The sequence below is a fragment of the Pelobates fuscus genome, chromosome 4 (genome assembly GCF_036172605.1).
Source record: "Pelobates fuscus isolate aPelFus1 chromosome 4, aPelFus1.pri, whole genome shotgun sequence".
NCBI lineage: Eukaryota > Metazoa > Chordata > Amphibia > Anura > Pelobatidae > Pelobates > Pelobates fuscus.
Genome location: NC_086320.1, coordinates 286,474,808 through 286,498,991, shown reverse-complemented (window position 1 = coordinate 286,498,991; position 24,184 = coordinate 286,474,808). Strand labels below are relative to the sequence as shown.

General features: G+C 41.7%; 1 protein-coding gene across 1 annotated transcript in view; it reads left to right on the top strand.

Annotated features, from left to right (window-relative positions):
• NEK11 (NIMA related kinase 11) overlaps positions 1-24,184 on the top strand; it is a 354,200-nt gene that overhangs the window by 248,874 nt on the left and 81,142 nt on the right. The window contains exons 13-14 of the mRNA XM_063452175.1: positions 17,496-17,641; positions 23,159-23,219. Of these exons, the coding sequence (XP_063308245.1) occupies positions 17,496-17,641; positions 23,159-23,219 (207 nt within the window). The remainder of the gene's footprint in view (positions 1-17,495; positions 17,642-23,158; positions 23,220-24,184) is intronic.

Sequence of the window (24,184 nt, the reverse complement as noted above, 5' to 3'; positions counted from 1 at the left end):
TTCCCTTAGTACTGATATTAGCAAAGGGAAATCTAAGCTAAAAACAGTAGAAAGCGTTATGTTGCCAACATCTACTGGCTGTATTCAGTATGACAGTGATGTATATATCTATGTGATACTAAAAGTTAAATTCCTTACCACTGTGATCAGTGTTAGGCAAGTGGCAAATCCCAGCATTGATCAAAATGGCTTTGGGACATGGAGAGAGACCTTGTTCAGACCCTGGGGATCTCCCTCAAGTAAGCTGCAAGCGCTTTGCGTTCTCAATAGATTTAAAAGGATGTATGCTCAACTACGATCTATATGAAAATAGTAACATCAACAGAGGGGACATTTTTGTTAATAGTGTTATTGATTAGCTTAGTATAGGGATAATAACTACTACAACAGTTTTGGTTTTTTTTTTATGTAATTTTTTAGCTGGCAATCAAATCTTCTGCTGCACAAATGTGAGAAAAATAACCTGAACCACAACCTCATCTTCTTTATACTGCCAAATATAGCTGTAGGATGTGCATAAAGCCTATTGTTAATTCAATATAAAAATTTTTTTTTCTTCAATTCTTTATTTTTGAGTGCAGAGTTAAGTATACGTTTCAGCATTTTTACATGGTTTTAACGAGAGGTCGACAGTGTTTCGCTTAGCATAGTTATGATGTGCTGCACTTTTTTTTTTTTTAAACAAGAATAATATCAAACAATTTAAAACAGGATTTATCACATATTCTTTTGCATGCATAATAACAAAAAATATCTTCCATGTGTGCGTTTCTGAGAGGAGTTTTGTGTGTGTGGAGTGTCTCGAGGGGCTAGGCTCTCGGGTGTGCTCTTGTGATGTGAGGGAGAGTCAACCGAGGTTCTGCATGGAGGGTTGCAGTGGCATCTCTTGTATATGCCTGTGGTGTTTTATAGGAGTCCCCGGTGTATGGGGTGGCAGTTGCCTAGTGGCTGAGATGTTGGAGCGTGTGGCTGGGTATCGTATGGGGCTCTGCCAGGGCGTCTGGGTGGAGATATGTGTCCTCCTTTTTATGTGTACCCCTAACCGAAGGGGGTGGCGGGGGGGGGGAGGGGTAGTGTGTCATTGTGCCCCAAGATTCCAGACTCTGCGGGTTCTAGCTCTCTAATAAAGTGGTGGTCTGAGGCGTGTAAGAGAGAGCTAGCATAAAGAGAAGTCAGGAAAGAAAGAACACAAAAAAAAAAACCCAACAAATATACAGTTGCAACTTTAAATTAAGACAAGTGTAAATTAAAACAAGTATAACGACTCATATTGAGTTTCAGCCCAGTCGCGTTTGTTCAGGTGCCGCGGCCATAAGTATTGACCCAGTCCTCATTCGTCCTCAGGTATCATTTGCCTGTGACCTTCCAGCTCTCGGGATGAAGGAGGTGACTTGAGCAGGGTCCCATGTCCCCCTTGGGGTGGTCGACTGTGGGTCCTGATGGCCGCTTGTTAGGCCCAATGCCTGGAGGAAGGCCGGTGCTCCTTCTACTGACATGAGTGTGTGGTTAGTTCCGTTGCGGGTTACTATAAGAGTTCCTGGGGCCCAGGGCCGGACTGGAAACTAAAAGCAGCCCTGGAAAAAAATTCTATGCCAGCCCAATAATGCGTCGCGCCAGCATAGTGTGCTGATATAGAGGGTGAAAAAATAACTTGAAATTGAAAACTCTTACTCCAACGAAAGAACGCATATAGGGCTTCAAAATAAACAAAAAAGAGTTCCTATATTTTAAGTAGACGTACATTTGCATGTAATCAATGTTCCAGTACAACTACTTTGGCCTATTAAGGACATTTTAGTAATGGGACTGAAATGCTGAATGTCTGCAATTGCACAACTAAACAAAAATGAAGTTAGCTTGTTTATTTTGAAGTTCTATGGGTGCGCTCTTCACTTTAAATATGTTATGGTGCATGAGTATGCAACTAGCAACAAGACTGGGCCAATACGTGCTCATTACACACACACACACACACACACACACATATATATATATATATATATATATATATATGTGTGTGTGTGTGTGTGTGTGTGTGTATTACTGTCAGGATCACATCAATTTACGTCTATTACCTTTACCTCGTTTAGTGTATCTTGTCTCCAATTGTCTCCTTTTTTTCTCTTACAGCGACCCTTGTGTTTCTTTTACTTCATCCCAGTTCCTGTGTTTCTTTTTAACCTTCTCCAGCCTCTGTATTTCTCTTTCCCTAGCCCCTTTTGTGTTGTTCTTAGCCCCAGCCAACAAACCTTCTGTGTCTCTTTCTTCCCTCTCCTCCCTGAGTCTCTCTTCCCCATCTCCTCCCTGTGTCTCTCTCTTACCCCTCTGTCTCTTTGTACCCCCATCCCATGTGTCTCTCTATTACCCCTCTGCCTCTTTGTCCCCCTTCCCTGGTGTCTCTCTATTACCCCTCTGTCTCTGTGTCCCCCCTTCTCCTGTGTCTCTCTATTACCCATCTCTTTGTCCCCCCAACCCCTATGTCTCTCTATTACCCCTCTGTCTCTTTGCCCCCCCCCCTTCCCTGGTGTCTCTCTATTACCCCTCTCTTTATTTCCCCATCCCCTGTCTCTCTATTACCCTTCTGTCTCTTTCCCCCCCCCTTCCCTGGTGTCTCTCTATTACCCCTCTCTTTGTCCCCCCCATCCCCTGTCTCTCTATTACCCCTCAGTCTCTGTGTCCCCCCTTCCCCAGTGTTTCTATTACCCCTCTATTTGTCCCCCTTCCCCTCTTTTTGTCCTCCACTTCCCCTCTATTTGTCCCCCCTTCCCCTCTTTTTGTCCCCTTCCCCTATTTTTCTCTGTACCTGCTGCTGCTACAGGAGGACTGAGGGAGGGGGCGGAGCTAACTACCATGCTCCCTCCCGGTTCCCATAATTCCCAGCATCTACAGATCATAGAGTAATCCCTACTCTATGATCTGTAGATGCTGGGAATTATGGGAACCGCGAGGGAGCTTGGTAGTTAGCTCCGCCCCCTCCCTCAGTCCTCCTGTGCTGACAGCTATGCTGCTGTCAGTATCAGTGAGTGTGCTGCTGCATCGCTTAGGCGGCCGCCCGGCACACTCACTGATACTGACAGCAGCATAGCTGTCAGCACAGGAGATGGGGCTGCCGGCCGCAAGGTGAGTAATCACCTCAGAGTGTGCCGCCGGACCGGCCACCCGGCGGCACTGACATGCGGCCGGCGGCCGCGATTTTATTAGACAGCAGGGCTCCCTCTCACTCTCCAGCCCCCCAGGTGCCGCGGCCCACCGGAAAATTTCCCGGTATCCCGGTGGGCCAGTCCGGCCCTGCTGGGGCCCCCCAACGGTAGGGTATGGCTGCAGTTCTTAGTTGAGAGGTAACTGTGCTCAGTGATTTCCGCCAGATTAGAGTATTTTTGGTAAGGTCTTGAAAGAATGTTAGCGTGGAGTCTTCGAAGGTCAGGGGAGTTTTGTTCTTCAGCGCCATCATGACCTGGTTTCTATCTTGTGAGGTTAGGCAGCGAAGAATGACGTCTCGTGACGCTCCAGTTGGAGTTTGAGGAGTGCCTGTAACACGAAACACTCCATCCACAGCCATCTTTTTGGAGGCTGTGTGTGGTAGTATGAATGCAAGTAATCTGCGTGTGTAATGAGGGAGTTCTTCTGCAGTCACTGCAGCAGGGATGCCGCGGATTTTTATGTTGTTCCTGCGTTGTTTGTCCTCCAGGGCTGAGATTTGGTATGTCAGTGTGACTTGGTTGTTTTGCATGTGTTGTACTGTCTCTTTAAGGGTTGAGATGTCTGTTTTGGCAGCTAGTATGTCCTTTTCAGAGGTGTGTACTCTTTCATTTATGGCCTGTAAATTCAATATAATTTTGGGTGGTAGTAATAGTAGACCACTTCGCTGCTGCTGCCCCTGGGCTCAAACTTGATAGTCTGCCCTTATTGTATAATGTATTATGGCATATAAATAAGGTGACAGATGTGCACCAGTAGAGGGAATACATCTTGAATCACAAAACATCATTTACAAAAAAATGAATTATGCATTGGATCCCTACAAATTCTGTGACAGTTTCTGAAAATTCTGAGGTTCTTAGTTCTGAAGTCCTAAAGCATTGTCGTCAAATATTTGACATTTGAACCGTTACAATATATTTTTCATACACTTCTCTGTTTGATTTAACATGTATATTTATCAGAGTGTGGATATCGGTGGCAATAGGGAGAATGTAACATTTGACAGCTGTATATATATATTGGTAAAGTTCCTAAATAAAAAATACCTTACTTTGGAAGTAGGCAATTTCTTAATCGGGAATTTATTGGTTGACATTTCAGCAGTAATAATTACAGCAGGTATTCAAACAAATTTGGGCATGCCTTCAGATAGAAATGTCGACGCTCTCTTTAGTGGTAGAATGTGGTTTTGTGAAGTTTTCTCCTTCTGCTGTACTTATACATATAGATGTAGTCTTTCAAACGAAGTATGTGAAAAATCATTACTCTGAGCTATTGTCATTATACTGACAAATCTAATAGGTGCCGCCTGCCTGCTTGATCTAGTAAACACATCAGTGGGCTATTCGTTCCTAGTCTGTGGGACGTTCAGTTTATTAACATGTCTGTTATGTGGGAGACTGGAGGGTAAATGTAAAATTAAAGCTATTTATCAAAGAGCATTTGTTTGTCAGTTGCAGCAATAACTCTAGACCAAAACGAAAAAGAAACAGGATAGTTTCATGATTATATAAACATGAACTAAATGTTAAAAATGCTAGGTCCAAATTCCTAATATTAATAAAGTTGCCACTCCACTGGATCCAATTAACCTCAGTTGGGGTGTGGACTATTATGGAACATATCATCTGAATTCTGCGCTGTATTGACTGTATTAAAGATTCCCATAATTAGTTTAAGTTGCCTGGTGGTATTCTAGTTCAACATGAAGCATGTATGTGTTCTATTGTAGATCGATACATACATTAGTCCTCTTATTTTCATTAAACAGCACAGGAAACAAGGTTCAATTGTCATGACATTACTTTTTCATGTGTCCAGTGTCTAAAACATGATAGTCAGCATCAACCGCAATGGTTTAAATTTTACTCTCTTTAGAAACTTGTTCTCCATTATTGTCAGGCTATGGCCATATGCTCATTTGTTGTTTGCATCATTTCATTTGTGCCTCTACTGGCCTTTTTTCGCCAACATGCCACTTTGGACCCCTGTAATACTTTTTGCATGGTAGACCATCACTGATACATGGGCACAAATGATTAAACCCAGCTACATGACATTTGTTAATACACATTAACCAGCCTGGTCTTTGTTTTTTGTCTTGTGCCTGTCTTGTTTTGGGTTTTGTCGTATTTTACCCACTTGTCCTCTAAATTGCATGTACGTAAGAGCAATGGATCATTGCTTTCAGAGAGAAACACAGCACTGGTTAGGAATGGAACAAGTCCATCCGCCAGGTTGTGATGGTTGAGAGATACAATGCGGCCTAACCCCTAGAAATGCAAAGAAAAAATAGGACTAATGGGTTGCAGATTAAAGACAATCTGCCTCCCAAAAAGACCTTGTATCCTTATGTGAAAAAAGCTACTCTGCAATAATAAATATAAAAGTGGAGCGCAGAGAGCAAAGAACAAAAAACTCTTTATTAATCCCTCTTGGGGGAGAAACACACAGATACTAGACAAACAAGTAAAAAAATTAGGATCTAATAGGATAGAATCGACTAGTCCAAAAATAATAGTAATATGGTCAGAAGAAATGCTATAAGTATGTGTGTGGCAGATAGTGTTGTCGCGAACCCGAAATTTTCGGTTCGCGAACGGCGAACGCGAACTTCCGCAAATGTTCGCGAACCGCCATTGACTTCAATGGGCAGGCGAATTTTAAAAACAGGGACTCTTTCTGGCCACAATAGTGATGGAAAAGTTGTTTCAAGGGGACTAACACCTGGACTGTGGCATGCCAGAGGGGGATCCATGGCAAAACTCCCATGGAAAATTGCACAGTTGATGCAGAGTCTGCTTTTAATCCATAAAGGGCAGAAATCACCTAACATTGACACCTGTCCTCAAAGCCCAGCCCTGATACACACTGACACAGAGCAGAATAGAGACTGTTCCCACTACATAGGGTCACTTGGCAGATATGGATTGACACCTGTCCTCAAAACCCCTGATACACACTGACACAGAGCAGAATAGGGACTGTTCTCCCTACATAGGGTCACTTGGCAGATATGGATTGACACCTGTCCTCAAAACCCCTGATACACACTGACACAGAGCAGAATAGAGACTGTCCCCCCTACATAGGGTCACTTGGCAGGTATGGATTGACACCTGTCCTCAAAACCCCTGATACACACTGACACAGAGCAGAATAGAGACTGTTCCCCGTCCACAGAGACCATGATACACACTGACAGAGCAGAATAGAGACTGTCCCCCCTACATAGGGTCACTTGGCAGGTATGGATTGACACCTGTCCTCAAAACCCCTGATACACACTGATACAGAGCAGAATAGAGACTGTTCCCCGTCCACAGAGACCATGATACACACTGACACAGAGCAGAATAGGGACTGTTACCCCTACATAGGGTCACTTGGCAGGTATGGATTGACACCTGTCCTCAAAGCCCATGATACACACTGGGGGGAGCTACTGTCCTCCCCAACCCCTGCGCGGTGGGTGGGGGCCATAAATCACAATGGGGGGGACCTACTGTCCTCCCCCCCTCGGCCCCCACCCCTGCGCGGTGGGTGGGGGCCATAAATCACCCCACAGTGTTTGGTTCTAATGAGTGCAACGTAAATGGCTGCACAGGAGCTGGCCAACTGGAGAATTCAAAAGAGAAAACATGCACTAGAACTAATCGAGAAAGAGGAAAGACAGCCATACCAGATTCAGATGACAAAGCTGACACACAAGGGGTTAATTGAAATTGATACCGTGCCCGATCAGAACTTGACCCTAGAGGATCTGTCTGATTCTGTGTGGCAGCCTCAGGATTCTCAGCAGGATTGCATCTCAGAGAAAAGGGACACAACATCCCAACACAAGAGCCACCTTTTAGATCAGGACTGCCTTATATGCAAAGGGCTGATAACCCCCCCAGGTGATGCTGACTTAAGCCAATGGGTAATTACCAAGAAACCAGAGAAAATATGGAAACACCATATAACTAATGGCAATCAACATTCTTCATGCATTGAAAAGAAGAACAAGAAATTGTATGATCCAGATACTAGACTCACAGATCCAGCAGACTCAAGTGTGTGGAAGGGATTCCTTCACATGTTCTCTATAAAGCAGTTTAAAGTTACAGCCACGCCAGAGTCTGGTTATAGCAGTCATCTTTGCCAGGATTTACCAAAAGTGTTAACATCCGAAGGATGCATTTTGCAAGAGTCTGTTTGGGAATATGTGGATCGTATCTGGCCAGAGTGCACCAAGGACATGTGTGTGATCCGACTGAATCAAAGAACGTCAAGTGATGCAGTTTCATATGCTCGGCTGTATTCTTATCTTAATCGGAAGCTGAGATATGCAATCATCAGAAGTCATGGCATGGAGGCGTTCCTAGTGCCTCTACCTGCCGGCCAACCCATCCCTCAAAGATTGCGTCCTTTGGGAGGTCCAGGTTTGGAAGACAACCATCCTATTCTGCTTCTGATCTTGCTTCTTCCAAGCCATCCTTCCTGGACAGCTTATCCCAAAAAATCTTCCAAGAAACATAAAGAAGGTTTGGATATCCCAGATGATATTTTCTCTGACATATTAGCAGATGTTGAACGAGAGGAGAGACAAATGGCCGAGCAAGGGCTCCCTCCTCCAGGTTTCCCAAATTTCGAGCAGTGGAATCAGAATTCTGAGGATACAGGAGAGGAAGTTGGCATGCCTGAGATCATGAATATGCTCCAAAATTTGAGCAATGGCCTTCAGTTCCCAGAAGAATTCTCTGTAATTATAGGAGAGAGTCAGGGTGCTAATATTATGCCACCTCTCCATGTGCCAAATACTGTTCCAGCAGGTCTCCCATATCCATCTTTTCCATTGTATCCAGAAGCAGCCTACCCTGGCTGGCATTGTATGTTGCCCCCTACTCATGCAGTAAATCCATTGTCCATTGACCCAGCCAATCTCTTCTCTTACCCGCTTTCACAAATAATACCACCTAACTTCTTATCTGATCAACATTTTACTGCAGGACCTCAACCTTTTGCATAAATGTTGTAGTTTTGTTATATTTACGTTTTTTTTTTTTTTTAACTGTTATGTTTTAGCAAAATATTGAAAAAAATACATGTAATGTGCTGAACATCAAAGCTGAAATTTTAATTTGTCTCAGTAAGTTGAAAGCCATACTTTCTATGGGAGTTTCAAATGTTCAATAATTGTTTTCTGAAGAAAGCATAACTCTGTTTTTAGCAAGCAACAACCCCATATTAAGCGGTTTATTCACTGAACATCTATTTGTACTGAATTGAAAACTGAATGACAAAATGTAGGCAGAAAACGAATGATTTCAATATATTCTTCAAATACCAGAATTTTTTAATTTGTTTTTTAGTTCACTACTATTCTGTGTTTAGTAATGTATAAGTGTGCCAGATGTGACAAGTTTACATAGGTTAATTATAGCCACTGTTATATCTGGGCTACAAATACATGCATTTTGGCAAACACCTCAAAGCCCATGTAAGCTTTGTGTTGTTGAATTTCAGTGATTTCTTTTATGTTGCATGTGTACAGTTGTACTGTAAAATGGGTAAAGCATGGGATATGTTTTTACATTTGTATACTAAAAATTTTTAATATACGTTGAAAAAAAAAAGAAAAAAAAAAGACGCATGAGCCTACAGGCATTGCGCATGAGCGTCCAGTAACGTGGCAAAAAAATTCCCAGCTCCCCAGAGGCTGTCCTAGCACCCCGGTCATACAAATATTCATTAACAGCTTTTTCTTGTTGGAGCAGGCAGTCGAACATTAGGAGTGTTGAATTCCAACGTGTAGGGCTGTCGCAAATCAAGCGCCTCACTGGCATGTTGTTTCGCCGCTGGATATCGGCAAAGTGAGCCATGGCCGTGTAGGAACGCCTGAAATGGCCACACACCTTCCTGGCCTGCTTCAGGACGTCCTGTAAGCCTGTGTACTTATGCACAAAGCGTTGTACGATCAGATTACACACATGTGCCATGCACGGCACATGTGTCAACTTGCCCAACTTCAATGCCGCTATCAAATTTTTTCCGTTGTCACACACCACTTTGCCGATATCCAGTTGCTGCGGAGTCAGCCACTTTTCCACCTGTGCGTTCAGGGCGGACAGGAGTGCTTGTCCGGTGTGACTCTCTGCTTTCAAGCAAGTCAAACCCAAGACGGCGTGACACTGCCGTATCCGGGATGTGGAATAGTACCTGGGGAGCTGGGGGGGTGCCGTTGATGTGGAGCAAGAAGCAGCGGCACAAGAGGACTCAGCCGAGGAGGTTATGGAAGAGGATGGAGTAGGAGGAGTAGAGGAGGTGGCAGCAGGACTGCCTGCAATTCGTGGCGGTGTCACCAACTCCTCTGCAATGCCACGCATTCCTTGCTTGTCAGCCGTCAGCAGGTTTACCCAATGCGCAGTGTAGGTGATATACCTGCCCTGACCATGCTTTGCAGACCAGGTATCAGTGGTCAGATGGACCCTTGCCCCAACACTGTGTGCCAGACATGCCATGACTTCCTTTTGCACAATCGAGTACAAGTTGGGGATTGCCTTTTGTGAAAAGAAATTCCGGCTGGGTACCTTCCACTGCGGTGTCCCAATAGCTACAAATTTTTTGAACGCCTCAGACTCAGATTGTATGGTAAAAGCTGGCGGGCTAATAGTTCGGACAAGCCAGCTGTCAGACGCTGGGCAAGGGGGTGACTTGGTGACATTGGCTTCTTAAGCTCAAACATGTCCTTGACAGAAACACAGGACTGTGGGCAGATGAGCGGGAACTGCTCAAGGCGGGAGACGGAGTGGCGGATGGTTGAGAGGGGGCAAGAAGGACAGCAGTGGTTGACGTGGCTGAAGATGCTGGACCAGGAGGAGGATGGCGGCTTAGAGTAGGCGTGCTGCTTGTACTCATGTGTTAATCCCATAGGTGTTTGTGATGTGAGATCATGTGCCTACGCAAAGCAGTTGTACCTAGGTGGGTGTTGGACCTCCCACGACTCAGTTTCCTTTGGCACAGGTTGCAAATGGCATCGCTGTTGTCAGAGGCAGACACACAAAAAAAATGCCACACTGCTGAGCTCTGCAATGACGGCATTCTGGTGGTGGACACAGCATGCGCTGTCGGGCTGACCCCGGGTGCCGATGCAAGCTGTCTGACTGTGCCACTAGCTCCTTGCGACGACCCCCCCCTGCTTCCAACTCGTCTCCTCCTCCTCCTCTCTGTCTCCCCATCTGAACTTTCGCCCTGTTCTTCTTGCCGAGCGGGCACCCACGTGACATCCATGGACGCATCGTCATCATCAACCGCTTCGCTTGTATCTGACAACTCAGAAAAGGAAGCAGCAGCGGGTACAACATCATCATCATCACACCGTACCTCCATGTGTTTAATGCTGCCTGCCTGAGACATATCCCTGTTATCTACATCCTCTAGCAATAATGGTTCGCATCACTCATTTCTTCAAACGGGTGTGTGAATAACTCCTCTGACATACCAAGTAAAGCGGCTGTGGTGCTAGTTTTGGTGGTGGCGGCAGGCGGGTGAGTGGTATCTTGAGGTGCCTGAAGCTAAGCTGGAGGAGGATGGTGCGTCAATGTTCCGAGCGGAGGCTGTACAAGATTGGGTGTCCTGTGTTAGCCAGTCAACTATGTCCTCAGAACTTTTCAAGTTCAGGGTACGTGGCTTCTGAAAACTGGGCATTATTCTAGGGCAAAAGGGAATCACAGCACCATGACCACGACGGCCCCTGCGGGGTGGCCTGCCTCTGCCTGTCATTTTTTGGGGGATTAGTGGTACTATGCGTGCAAGCTACTGTGAGACCAGATATGATTGGCAATGTGCACTGGAACAGTTCTGCAGAGCACACACTGTAGGCCTGAGACACCCGCTTGAAGACAAGTAACTGCTATTCAATCTATAACAGTGAAAAATAAATTTTGGTTTTAAAAGCACGCTATAGAGACACCAGATATGATTGGCAATGTGCACTGGAACAGTTCTGCAGAGCACACGCTGAAGGAAGGACTGACAGAGCCGCTTGAAGACAAGTAACTGCTATTCAATCTATAACAGTGAAAAACAAATTTTGGTTTTAAAAGCACGCTATAGAGACACCAGATATGATTGGCAATGTGCACTGGAACAGTTCTGCAGAGCACACGCTGAAGGAAGGACTGACAGAGCCGCTTGAAGACAAGTAACTGCTATTCAATCTATAACAGTGAAAAACAAATTTTGGTTTTAAAAGCACGCTATAGAGACACCAAATATGATTGGCAACTGTCAAAGCACGCTGGAACAGGTCTACAGAGCACACGCTGAAGTAGGCCTGACACCCAGACGCTTGCAGACAACTAACTTGTCTTCTATTACAGTGAAAAAAAAGGATTTCTTTAAAATCTAAAGCTTAAGCTATTGTTAAAACAGATATGAGTGGTGGCACTGACTGTGCAAATGGGCAAGGCATCCAACCTGACACAGAAGCTGGCAGGCAGGCAACTGCTCTTCTATTACAGTGAAAACAAATTATTTATTTTAAATGTAAAGCTTAACCAATTGTTAAAACAGATATGAGTGGTGGCACTGGGCAAGTAGGCACAGTATCCAATGTGAACCTCACACAGAAGCTGGCAGGCAGGCAACTGCTCTTCTATTACAGTGGAAACAAAATTTTGGTTGTAAAAGCACGCTATAGAGACACCAGATATGAGTGGCAACTGTCAAAGTACGCTGGCAGGGTTGTGCAGGGCACACGCTGAAGGAAGGCCTGACAGAGCCGCTTGAAGGACACTGACTGTCTGCTATTAGCTTACACTGGAAACCTTTTTTCTTTGTAAAAGCACGCTAAAGAGACACCAGATATGATTGGCAACTGTCAAAGCACGCTGGCACGGGTCTGCAGAGCACACGCCGAAGTAGGCCTGACACCCAGACGCTTGCAGACAACTAACTGATCTTCTATTACAGTGAAAAAAAAATTATTTCTTTAAAATCTAAAGCTTAAGCTATTGTTAAAACAGATATGAGTGGTGGCACTGACTGTGCAAATGGGCAAGGCATCCAACCTGACACAGAAGCTGGCAGGCAGGCAACTGCTCTTCTATTACAGTGAAAACAAATTATTTATTTTAAATCTAAAGCTTAACCAATTGTTAAAACAGATATGAGTGGTGGCACTGGGCAAGTGGGCACAGTATCCAATGTGAACCTCACACAGAAGCTGGCAGGCAGGCAACTGCTCTTCTATTACAGTGAAAAAAAAATATTTATTTTAAATGTAAAGCTTAACCAATTGTTAAAACAGATATGAGTGGTGGCACTGGGCAAGTAGGCACAGTATCCAATGTGAACCTCACACAGAAGCTGGCAGGCAGGCAACTGCTCTTCTATTACAGTGGAAACAAAATTTTGGTTGTAAAAGCACGCTATAGAGACACCAGAAATGAGTGGCAACTGTCAAAGTACGCTGGCAGGGTTGTGCAGGGCACACGCTGAAGGAAGGCCTGACAGAGCCGCTTGAAGGACACTGACTGTCTGCTATTAGCTTACACTGGAAACCTTTTTTCTTTGTAAAAGCACGCTAAAGAGACACCAGATATGATTGGCAACTGTCAAAGCACGCTGGCACAGGTCTGCAGAGCACACGCTGAAGTAGGCCTGACACCCAGACAACTAACTGATCTTCTATTACAGTGAAAAAAAATGATTTCTTTAAAATCTAAAGCTTAAGCTATTGTTAAAACAGATATGAGTGGTGGCACTGACTGTGCAAATGGGCAAGGCATCCAACCTGACACAGAAGCTGGCAGGCAGGAAACTGCTCTTCTATTACAGTGAAAACAAATTATTTATTTTAAATCTAAAGCTTAACCTATTGTTAAAACAGATATGAGTGGTGGCACTGGGCAAATAGGCACAGTATCCAATGTGAACCTCACACAGAAGCTGGCAGGCAGGCACCTGCAATTACATTACACAGGAAAAAAAAAAAAAAAAGCAGCCTGATGTTATAGCCCTAAAAAGGGCTTTTTGGGGTGCTGTCCTTACAGCAGAGATCAGATGAGTCCTTCAGGATTGTAGTGGACACTGAATACCCTAGCCTAGCTATCAATTTCCCTATCTAATCAGCAGCAGCTAAACTTTCCCTCCTCTCACTAAGCATGCATCTTCCGAATGAATCGAAAATGGATGCTGGGAGGGAGGTTGGAGGGTGTGGAAGGGAGGGAGTGCTGCTGATTGGCTGGAATGTGTCTGCTGACCGAGAGGCACAGGGTCAAAGTTTGCCCAATGATGACGAATAGGGGGCGGATCGAACTGCGCATGTGTCCGCCCGCCGTGGCGAACGCGAACACGCTAATTTCGCCGGGAACTGTTCGCCGGCGGACAGTTCGGTACATCACTAGTGGCAGACTTGCCATAAATAGTAGCAAATAACTATGACCAAAAGGGGGGAGATATACTAAATGTAGCAAACTGAAGATCTCTAAGTACAAAAGTAAATACACTCTATAATTAGAACAAAGAGTATATCAAGTGCATAACAAATATATATGTGCAAACATCTACCAGAATGCGTATGCAACATTGCAGGAAAGAGGCCTGCAGTCTAAATAGCCAGCAATATAAATGTTAAATGAACTGTCTAAGCAGCTGTAGGAGATTTTGGGGAAGGAGTCCCTGGTATCATGCTGGTATTAGACTAGTATCTGATCCCACCATGTGTGTGGCAAAATTGCCATAAGTAGTAGCAAATAACTAGGACCGAAAAGGGGGGAGGTACATTAAATGTAGCAAACTGAAGATATCTAAATACAAAAGTAAATAAACTCTATTAGAACAAAGAGTATATCAAGTGCACAAAAAATATATGTGCAAATATCTACCAGAATACGTTTGTAAACTTGCAGGAAAAAAGCCTGCAGTCTAAATAGCCAGCAATACGAACTGCCTAAACAGCTGTAGGAGATTTGGGGGAAGGAGTCCCTAATACCATGCTGGTAATAGACTAGTATCAAATCCCACCATAAATAAATAATAGGACAGTCTGAAAACAAAGTAGAATCCTAAATTAAAATCATCATCCGCTTCAGTAACATACTCAACGCGCATTTCGGCAAAACAAGTCGCCTTTATCAAGAGCAATTTGCGGACTGAAGGGAGCCTCTTTTTAAATGTGTTTAGAGCTCCGCCCATAAGTATGACGTCATCATTATTGTCCAATCAGGAAATAGAGGGCGGAGAAAAGAACCAAGCTCAGCAGGAGTGAAGCTAATTAGAAATTTAACCCTCACGTAGCCAGAATATGAGTGGAAGCTAGCACATATCTTCTGTCTTCATAGAGTGAAGGCACAAAATGTAAAATATAAATGTAGCTGAGCAGAAGAGCTGGCAAAGGTAGTGTATAAATGGACATAACGCTACAGGTTAAACAATATAAGCCAATGTAGGGAGCAATTCCCTAGTAATCATGATAAATATCATAACAGTGGCACTACATGTATGAGTATGACACACAGTATAAAACTAATCACTTAACCCCTTAAGGACCAAACCTCTGGAATAAAAGGGAATCATGACATGTCAGACATGTCATGTGTCCTTAAGGGGGCTCATGTTTCTATGCCCTAATTTATTATTCTAGTTATTTCATTTTGAATACCCCTCTAATGTTGTTTTATCTGGGCTCATTATATACTCACTACATGATAGAGTTTATTAAGACATACAAAGTCACACATTGTGCTTAATTATTACATCTTTACTTTAACCCCTTAAGGACACATGACAAGTTTTATGTTGGCACTAATGCCAAGGAGACTTTTTTTTTTTTTTTTTGGCGTACACTGCTCTCCATAAAATATATTGCATTAGGGATTTTCAAATATATATAGTTATTTTTATATCACACAATATTGCATTTTCTTTGCACATTTATAAAGAACATTCAGATGGATGTCTAGATACATACCACTATAAAGGGAAAAAATAAGCCATCTGCTACAGTGGTGATGTTATCAGTTATCCATTGTGACATCACTGTGTTGCTAGAACATTAAGGTAAATATGCTGTTAGAGTGGTTTCACAGTGATTTGTATATGTATACACGCTGAGACACTCCAAGAGGGCTCAAGAATACTAAACATCATCAAATTGGTAATTTTGGGAAACTAAAATCAGAAAGGATGCAACCAATTAAAAAGCAACAATGATGGAGGCATGCTGGTTGATACTTTAGAACGGTGAGTAAAGGGAGCGCGATGGTTCTAAAGTGGAAGAGTGTAGATGACTTCAGATTAGGGTCAGTTATTGTAGCGGAGAGCTGATTTTCCACAGCTTAACTCCACCAATGTATTAAGAGGATGCAGGAACAAGTATTAAATCCAAAAGAATATCCAGCACAATCAGCAGTAAAATCCAATAGTATCCCATCACCTTTCCCAATCACTGGACGACACACAGTATCAGGAGTAGAACTGAAGTTTAATGGCAACATTCCTGCTTTTATGAGATTCTCCCATGCAAGGGAGGGATTCACATTAATTACACATTGCACCAATCATATAGACGTTACCTCCCACACATCTCCTCCCCTTAGCTTAACAGATAATACAATTACAATGCACATATTTTTCCCCACTTTCTAGATGTACCCCAAATATATGTGATATACCTTTAAATATGGTACCCCCTGGTAGCCCTGATATGGGTGAGAAACATATCCAAAAATCACCCAGATCAGACCAGGGGTTCGGGAGTTATAGGAAGGTCAAGTTTTGACCGACCGCATGGGTAAAGATGCCGAAAATAGTTCCATGAAATCTGGCCCTGCTGTTGGTCTCTATTCGTGCCCCAAAACTCCCGAAATGCTATACCACACATAATGGAGTCGGTAACCGGATGAATCCCCTAGTTCGTGGGATTCATCCTACCGAACGACGGGCCGTTCGTGGGTTTCCTTCGGTAGTTTCTGTCGTCCTGGAGGTCTTAGCGGTGTTCGGCTAGTCGAGTGTCCGTTTTGAGTTCCAGACACTCGACGACCAAACACCGCTGTTCATGAGTTTAAGATGGCCGCCGCCACGTGTTCGGCTACCGTAATGGCGGCCACCCAGGGGATATAGCAGTGTGTTCGTATGAACAAAAGGAATAGGAGAAGCGATCAGGGAGGTAAATTACAGGAATAATGTACATCAGGGTGGTCCGTTTGTTCGGTACTTTGTTCGAATACCGAACAAAGTATGTCCATAGATAGTGCAATATAAATCCGTGCATTCCAGGCATTAAAAACCTCTGCAGTGCCAACAGTAAAACAAAAGATGGGACAGCCAAAAAGGGGTTCCGCTACAGTTATCTTCGTCAGAGTTACGTAAATAATGCCTGTTCTCAGTCTGCTATCATTCCAAAGCTTTGACTTTTTCTGTATTCAGAATTTTGCCATTTTAGTACTGGAATACTTTCCTTTTCAGCCCTGGTTATTATCATCAGAGCTTCTAGGGTTTATATTTCCATTAACCTGAATGTTTCTAGGGACACTGTTTTTTTATTTTTCAATTGTTTATAAAAAAAAAACACTGAGTGACAGGTGGCCCAGACAATCCGGTCCTCTCTAGTCTCACTCCATGATGATCTCTTGTGAGTGATTAGGTAGACATCTGTCATTCCGCTTCCTCCTCAACCACCCTGTTAATATGTACTTAGTTGGATAGACCAACATATGGAGCATGCACTTTTAGTAGGCTGCTGAGCAAACCAAAGCTGCACTAAAGGAGAAGTACTCTTGGTTTCCTGCATGGGATTGCAGTCAATGGAGACCTCAGCACAATACTAAAGCATTCAATATGGTAGCAATCGTGTGGCAATTCGGGACCTGTGTATGCACTCACTCATCAAGTTCTACTAGTAAGAGCTTTTACAGTTCCACAGTTCAGATTCACATAAGGTAGATAAAGGTATATGAGCAAATTAATTGTATCTAGTTATTTTTTTTAATAATATTTTTTATATATAATATTGTATTTCTAAAAATATTACTTTGACTATGGTGTAGAGTGAAACTTTACAGAATTGCTGCTTTTTGTTGAATAAAATGGCAACTTGTTGTTGATGAAATAAAAAACAAAAACAAAATAGAGTGATAAAGATGAACAACTATAGCTTGTTTGAATTCTACGTATGAAACAAGTAAACCTGTCTGTTTGTTTTTACAGTGTCTAATTAGCGTTTTTAAAATTCTTAATACATTTTATGACTTTGGCAGTTCATACATGGCTGTTGCTTACCAGTGCATATAAATGTTTTTCTGTTTAAGTGATTCCTGAAGACCCACGTGTAGCAGATGAATACTATGAGGATGGCTTTGAGTCTTGTTCTGAAGATAGCGAGGAAGCGTCTGATGAAGAAGAGGAAATAGGCTATGAAGATGATACCCTGACTACACAAACAACGTACCAGCAGGTGGATGAGTATTTTGAATTCGAGTTTTCATTTTTATCCCTTTCGGCTTAGAATGTTATGGGATAATGTTAGATTTACACTGTGAAATTTGTCTAGAACTCTAAAAGTGAAGTTGCAACTTTATATAATGCATCTGTACCAATTAAATAATTGCTGCTGTACATGGCTTCCCCCATGTTATAGAACATGTACAAATATTAATGTATGCACTTGATGTATACATTTTCGGTTTATAAGGAGAGGTGTACTTTGACTTTAACTGTGTTGGCTGTGTACAGCAAATCTTTTTTTTTTGGTTGATTGAAATGCTCAAGAGTACTGCATATTTTAGGCTAAAATAATTGATTTAGGTACAGCTTTTACAGCAATTACAGACTTAACTGTCTGACTATAATCAAGACACCACCCTGTGAGTGAAGAGTTTGATATAGAGGAAAGTGAAAATATAAGGGACACTGAAATTGAGTGCATGAAAATAAAGAGAGGAATGGATTAGCAAAGGATATGGGAGCAAAGAGACATGTTATGGGTGAAAGGATATAAACTGATTATTGAACACCGATGAAGATATATAGAGGGGATATATAAGGTTTAAGAGAGAATAGGGATGAAACACGCAAAAGGTGCAGTGAATACCTTGAGTGAAGGAGTGGATAACAGAGAGTGTGTATTATAATGTGGTGGTTATAGTGTAGAAAGGCATGGAAGGAAGAGAGAATTTACATACCTGAAATGAAGTGATAATGGCAAATATTCTTCTCACATGTAGGCTCATTTACATCCTGCAAAATATTCCCCTACATAAGGATACCATGCACAATGTATTATTGTGAATATACTACCCACAAGGTTATATATATATAATATTAGTTAGTCTTGTAAAGCTATGGGAAAGCACTACCGCCTCTGCCCCTAACCACACTTTTTATTCTAAAGATGTCATGATACTCTACCCTCTGCACAAGCCACATCTGATTTCCAACCCTTTCATGTTTACTAAAAGCTATAAACCAAACAAAGTCTTTAAATAAATGTAGTTAATGTTTTTGATCTATCTACACCGATGTTGCTTAACTACGTATAACATCATGCTCTGCCAGTTTTGAGCCTGAGTGATCAGGGTGTCATATCCCTACACATTCTATCAGCAGAAACATGCTTAAAGACTCCTCTAGCTCTCATGCACAGCATCACAGCTCTGATAAGAGCCAGGATACCGCTCACAAGAGTGTAAGGGAGCCTTGATGCTGTCTCAGCAAAAGGAGAACACAGGGGTAGCCTCTACAGGATATATGGGCCATTCAGGGACATCTCCTCTGACTGTTAGAATTAAATGGTCTTATCACCAGGTGCCAGAGCAACATGGAGCTGTGGATTTTTCAAGTCCTGATATATATTTATATATGTATACGGGCTGCTCTTTAAGGCTGCTGTAGATCTGGGAGGTTTTTAGTTTCTGTCGGATATGTTGGACACAATGTAAAAGATGTAGCTTAATATACAATGGATGCCAAAAGCAACGCAAAACAGATGAGTTCTGTCAAAATAGGATCTTCCCTATGAAAGGCAGTTAGTCATAGCTCAAGCAGGTATAATTACCCTATACTATCAAACACTCTAATAAACATAACTAGTTATGGTGGTTGAGAATCATATCTACCTGAAATACATTATTGTACTTTTATCAATTAGTTCCAGTGAGTATTTCTAGTAAAAAAGTCACAAGCAAGCATTGTGTCTGCATTTTTCATGGCACACATCTGTCCATCAATATACCTTTTCAGTCTGTGCCGCAAAGAAGCATCGGAACAGTTCTATTCACTAACAAATGTCATTCTAGGTCCAGTCATAAGTATACATTCAATGGAAGGAATAAGTAGATGGAGGTAGTGCAGGAATGAAGAATTTGGTAGGGACAAGGGCATGGGAGGGATGAGAATAGAAACAATTGACATTGGGAAGAAGGTTAAATTAGAGAAGTGAGTCTCAGTGTGCATTCTGATTATTTGAAATGTGAACTGATAACTTGCACGTACACAAATATCTCCCAAGACAGACTGCTTCCAAGGTATGACTTTTGGTATGTAATTGTTGCACATCAGTACATTTTGAGTTTTATAATGATTTGCTGTCACCACAGCATTTTTTATATTATTGTTATCAATGCTGTCTGATCTCTTTGGGAGTCATACTCTATATTTAACCTAATTAAATTCAGCCAACGAGCATTTGCCTCAGTTCCAGGAGTCCAGGTGCAGAAAGCAGGAAGTGGAAGACCATGTAAGAAAGTTGAGTAAGTGTGTCTGTATGTGGCAGAAAAAGAGAATGTGTATATGTGTGAGCAAAAAATGCAATGGTTTGAAGGCAGCCCTCAATGCTATTTGTTTTTTTATTCATTTCTAATAGATGGCTTACTATTATGCATCCTTTCTCCCTCTCTATTATATATCTGTACTGAGTTAAAAACGTTTTCACATTAAACGTTTTGGCACCAGGAATATTGACTTGAAGACTGCTGTCTGGATTTCACTTGATTTGTACAGTTTATAAAACCAGCGGATTTTGTTAATTGAAATTTCACTTGTACCCATCTACTGCTAGCGATGCTTTAGAAAAGCTTTTCCATTTCACATACATCTCTCAGGTTTCAAACCTTTAAGATCAATGTATAAAGCCAAGCTGAACCTTTCAGGTAATCTTTCTTTTATATTTTTCCATAAAATACATTTGATTGAAAACCATCAGTGTATCCATCTGTCAGCATATACTTTATCGTAGATGTAAAATTAATGCCATGTTTTACCATTAGTTCCCCATTTCGTTTTTGCTACATAGAGCAACATTTTGTCGCCAAGATAATTTCTTTGGTGCATTTGTTAGGAAGAGAAGTTTCACCATTTAAACTGTTAGCACATTTGTTTTAACCCCTTAAGGACCAAACTTCTGGAATAAAAGGGAATCATGACATGTCACACATGTCATGTGTCCTTAAGGGGTTAATAACTTGCATTTATCACTTCTCTATTTATTTGCATTACCTAAATAAAAGTATATATTTTAAACTAAACAGTATGCCACAGCATATTGGTTAGTTGAACCATTGCTCTCTTTCCCTTTACATTTTAAGCTCTATTATCCCTTGTCTTTACGCAGGCACAATATATTTTTTCTTCTAGTACAGTCATACCTAACCTTCTTGTTCCTCTGTGCTGTGTGATATCTTCCATCAGTCAGTGTCCCTAATACTTTCCTTCCTCTAAGCCAGTCTTTCCAACATCCGTATCTTTGTACCCATTGTTACTCATCTCATTGTTATGATGTCACAGTAAGTATGCAATCTAATTGCTATTTAGTCACTGGCATAATGTTAAAGTTTTTAATACAAGTAATTCAAAACCTATTTTAGATCATTTTTAGGTAAATCTTGACAACATAGCTTTGAGCATAACTATTAACGACTATTGCATAGTTCAGCTTCTTTGCTTTAATGAACATGTGACGACATGGCCCTGGCGTCTCTGTTACCAAATGTGCAACAGTTCAGGCCTAATATCATCCATGGGTACTTGCGTTAGGCCTGAACTGTTGCTCCGGTAACCAGAGTCTCTGGTAACAGAGACTTGCACAGCTGATTGCTATACTATGTGCTATGACCTAGGCTTTGAGTCGCTTTATCCACGGCAATACAGGATATACTGCGCCGATTTATCCAGTTACTTCAAGACTTAAAAAAGTTACTATGTAAGTAAAAACTGCTAGCGATTCTCCTATGATCAATCGCACTATAGTTGAATGTAGATAGTTTTAACACATTGAAAGCGACAAGGAGCTTCTTCTTGGTACAAGCAGCAAATTACTTTATTTTTCACTGCCAATAGGATATACAAACGACACCATTATCTCTGCACTTCCCCTCCCCCATCCGCAAGTCCACATTGACAACAAAAGCATATCTAGATCAGACAGGCAGATATCTCAACATGACACACTGTATCATAATCTGTTTTAGGTCCCAGTTGAAAGGTGGAGGCTCTGCTTCTTGTGCCATTATGACATGTTAAAGTGTCATAGGAAATCCATAAAATGTGGTTTTCACAGTGTGCATTTTTAATCTTGCAAACACAAGTATTTAAGCACAATTTCCACTACTTCAAAAAATCGTTAAAAACCCACTTCTTCATAAAAGCGTATCAATTAAACTGTTAATAGCTCCTGACTGATTCCTCTTCTGCAACTGTCACTAGTCTAATATTATCCTTACCTTTTTGTGTCATTTTACCCCACTCCCTCTAGCATGTAAGCTCATTGAGCAGGGCCCTCAACCCCTCTGTGTGTCCAACTTGTCTGGTTACATTTACATGTTTGTTCGTCCACCTATTGTAAAGCGCTGTGGAATTTGATGGCGCTATATAAATAACATAATAATAATAATAATAATAATTTAACTTATCTAGCTATGACCCTGCATATTTTTGTATAGACAACCACCAACACAGATATCACTCTATGACTCAACCCACGTCAAATGGCCATCTTGTGATATCAAAACTAGACCTATCTACAAAACATTCCACCAATTTCCAGCAATCTGAGAATGTATAGTTGCTAGTTTACCCTTCATCTGGCAATGTATCTGCATTAGGACACTGTGCTCGGAAAAAAAATCAAATCCTCTGAGGTTTAACATAATTTCAAAATGTATGTTGGTCGTCAATCCAAGCAGTAAATGCTAGTTTTGATATTTATCCGCAAGAAGTTACAGAACATTTTTACATTGATTCATGGTCAGACAGACAATCATTCACTAGTTATATTACATATTTTTGTTACACCCCCCAAAAATGTACAATTGTTTTTGTTTGTTACATGCCTCATTATGTTAATGTCACACAGTTAATATTAATTATGTGTATTTATTTTGTTCTGTAAGGGTTAATATGATTGATCAGGATAGAATCCTTCTCTCGTTCCTTACCCCACAGGACTCTCATTCTGCTAACCTGTGCATGGCTTGATAAGTGATTCATTGTCTATATAGCCACAGCAGGTTATTGATGAACTGCCATCTCTGCGATGGGGAATGAGTTAGGGAAAGTCATCAATACAGCGCAATCAAGTAAATAATGCATGAAGAAGCATTTTGCTGTTTTAGGTTTCTTCATTTAAAGGGAAACTTTAGCTAAAATGGAAGTTAATCCTCTGACAAGCATAGACGCAAAATTAATTTGTAAAATTTGGAATTCTCACTGTTAGATGTGCACACATTTCCATGACTTGTTTTACCTGTAGCCTGTTCTTATTTCTGAGCAGGTATGTATTTGCCTTGAAATATGTATGACAACATGGCTCCTAAAGATTAAATAAGTCCCTACATATGATCCAATCACCTCTAAGTATTTTTGGAAAACCGAAAAAATAAATATAAAAAAACATTTAAATGTATTAATGTTGTTCTTTCATTATGGTTACTATTACAGATCTACAATTAACCAAAAATATATTTTATTATACCTACAGGACAGTGACGTGAAAGCCATGATGATGAATTTGAAACATGTACTGGCTTCCAGCTGTTTTGGTACGATTCATAACATTTTAAATAATTTCTTTGGTCTCTCCACCTATTCTGATAATCAGATTTTTTTAATTTCTTTCCATTGCAGCTTTTTGGACTAAAGTTTGCATCTCACTTGTTATCTCACTAAACTAAATTTTTAGTGTATTTGTCAATGTATCTGACTCAGGGCCAATCTCTGCATTGTGTCAGGAACTTGTGCCAGAATTATTATGTAAAACAAATGTGACTTTTTATTTTGTTTGGCAGTCACTATTCATACCTCCCAAGTGTCTTCTGGAAGGACTGTCCCTCTTTTCCTTCTTTTATGGTAACCCATAATAGTTGAGTGTATTAAGTTTACATCAGTTAAACTAACAGCAATGGTTCTTTAAATTCTAGTAAATGTCTTTAGAATTTTTTTTGTTTTACTTCTACTTTTACATTTCCAGGTACGTGAATCCGTAGGTCACAAAATTGCTAAGATATTCTGTTATTGTCCACACCTCCTAAAATATAAGTGACCCCCTTTGACCAATTAAAGTGTTGGGATATATGATTATTTAATGATGACACCAAAATCAGATCGGACTGTCTGTACAGTAGAGCTGGGTGCTAACTATACATTACACAATAATTGGGAGGGGTGGAAGGCAAATTCTTAGTACCCTGGCAGAGGTGAAGTCGTACCTTGCAGGTGAAATAATGCACTCCACCGGAGTCCTGCAGGGCGAGATCCAAGTTCCACCTCCCCCCCTACACGATCCCCAGATCCGAACGTAGGTTGGTGACATTCCCTGGTGCCTCTTCGGGGAAAGGAAGAGAGGCTGACGGCCACGGACTGGGTCAGTGGGCCTTGTTGGGATGGCTCTGGGAATGTGGGATAATGTTATGTGCTGGTGTTGCAGTCATGTGTGCCCCTGCTGCTGACATTCCGTGCCTGAGTTCCCGTTTTGGACCTGGAGTTGCTCTGCAGTATTTTTAGCCCC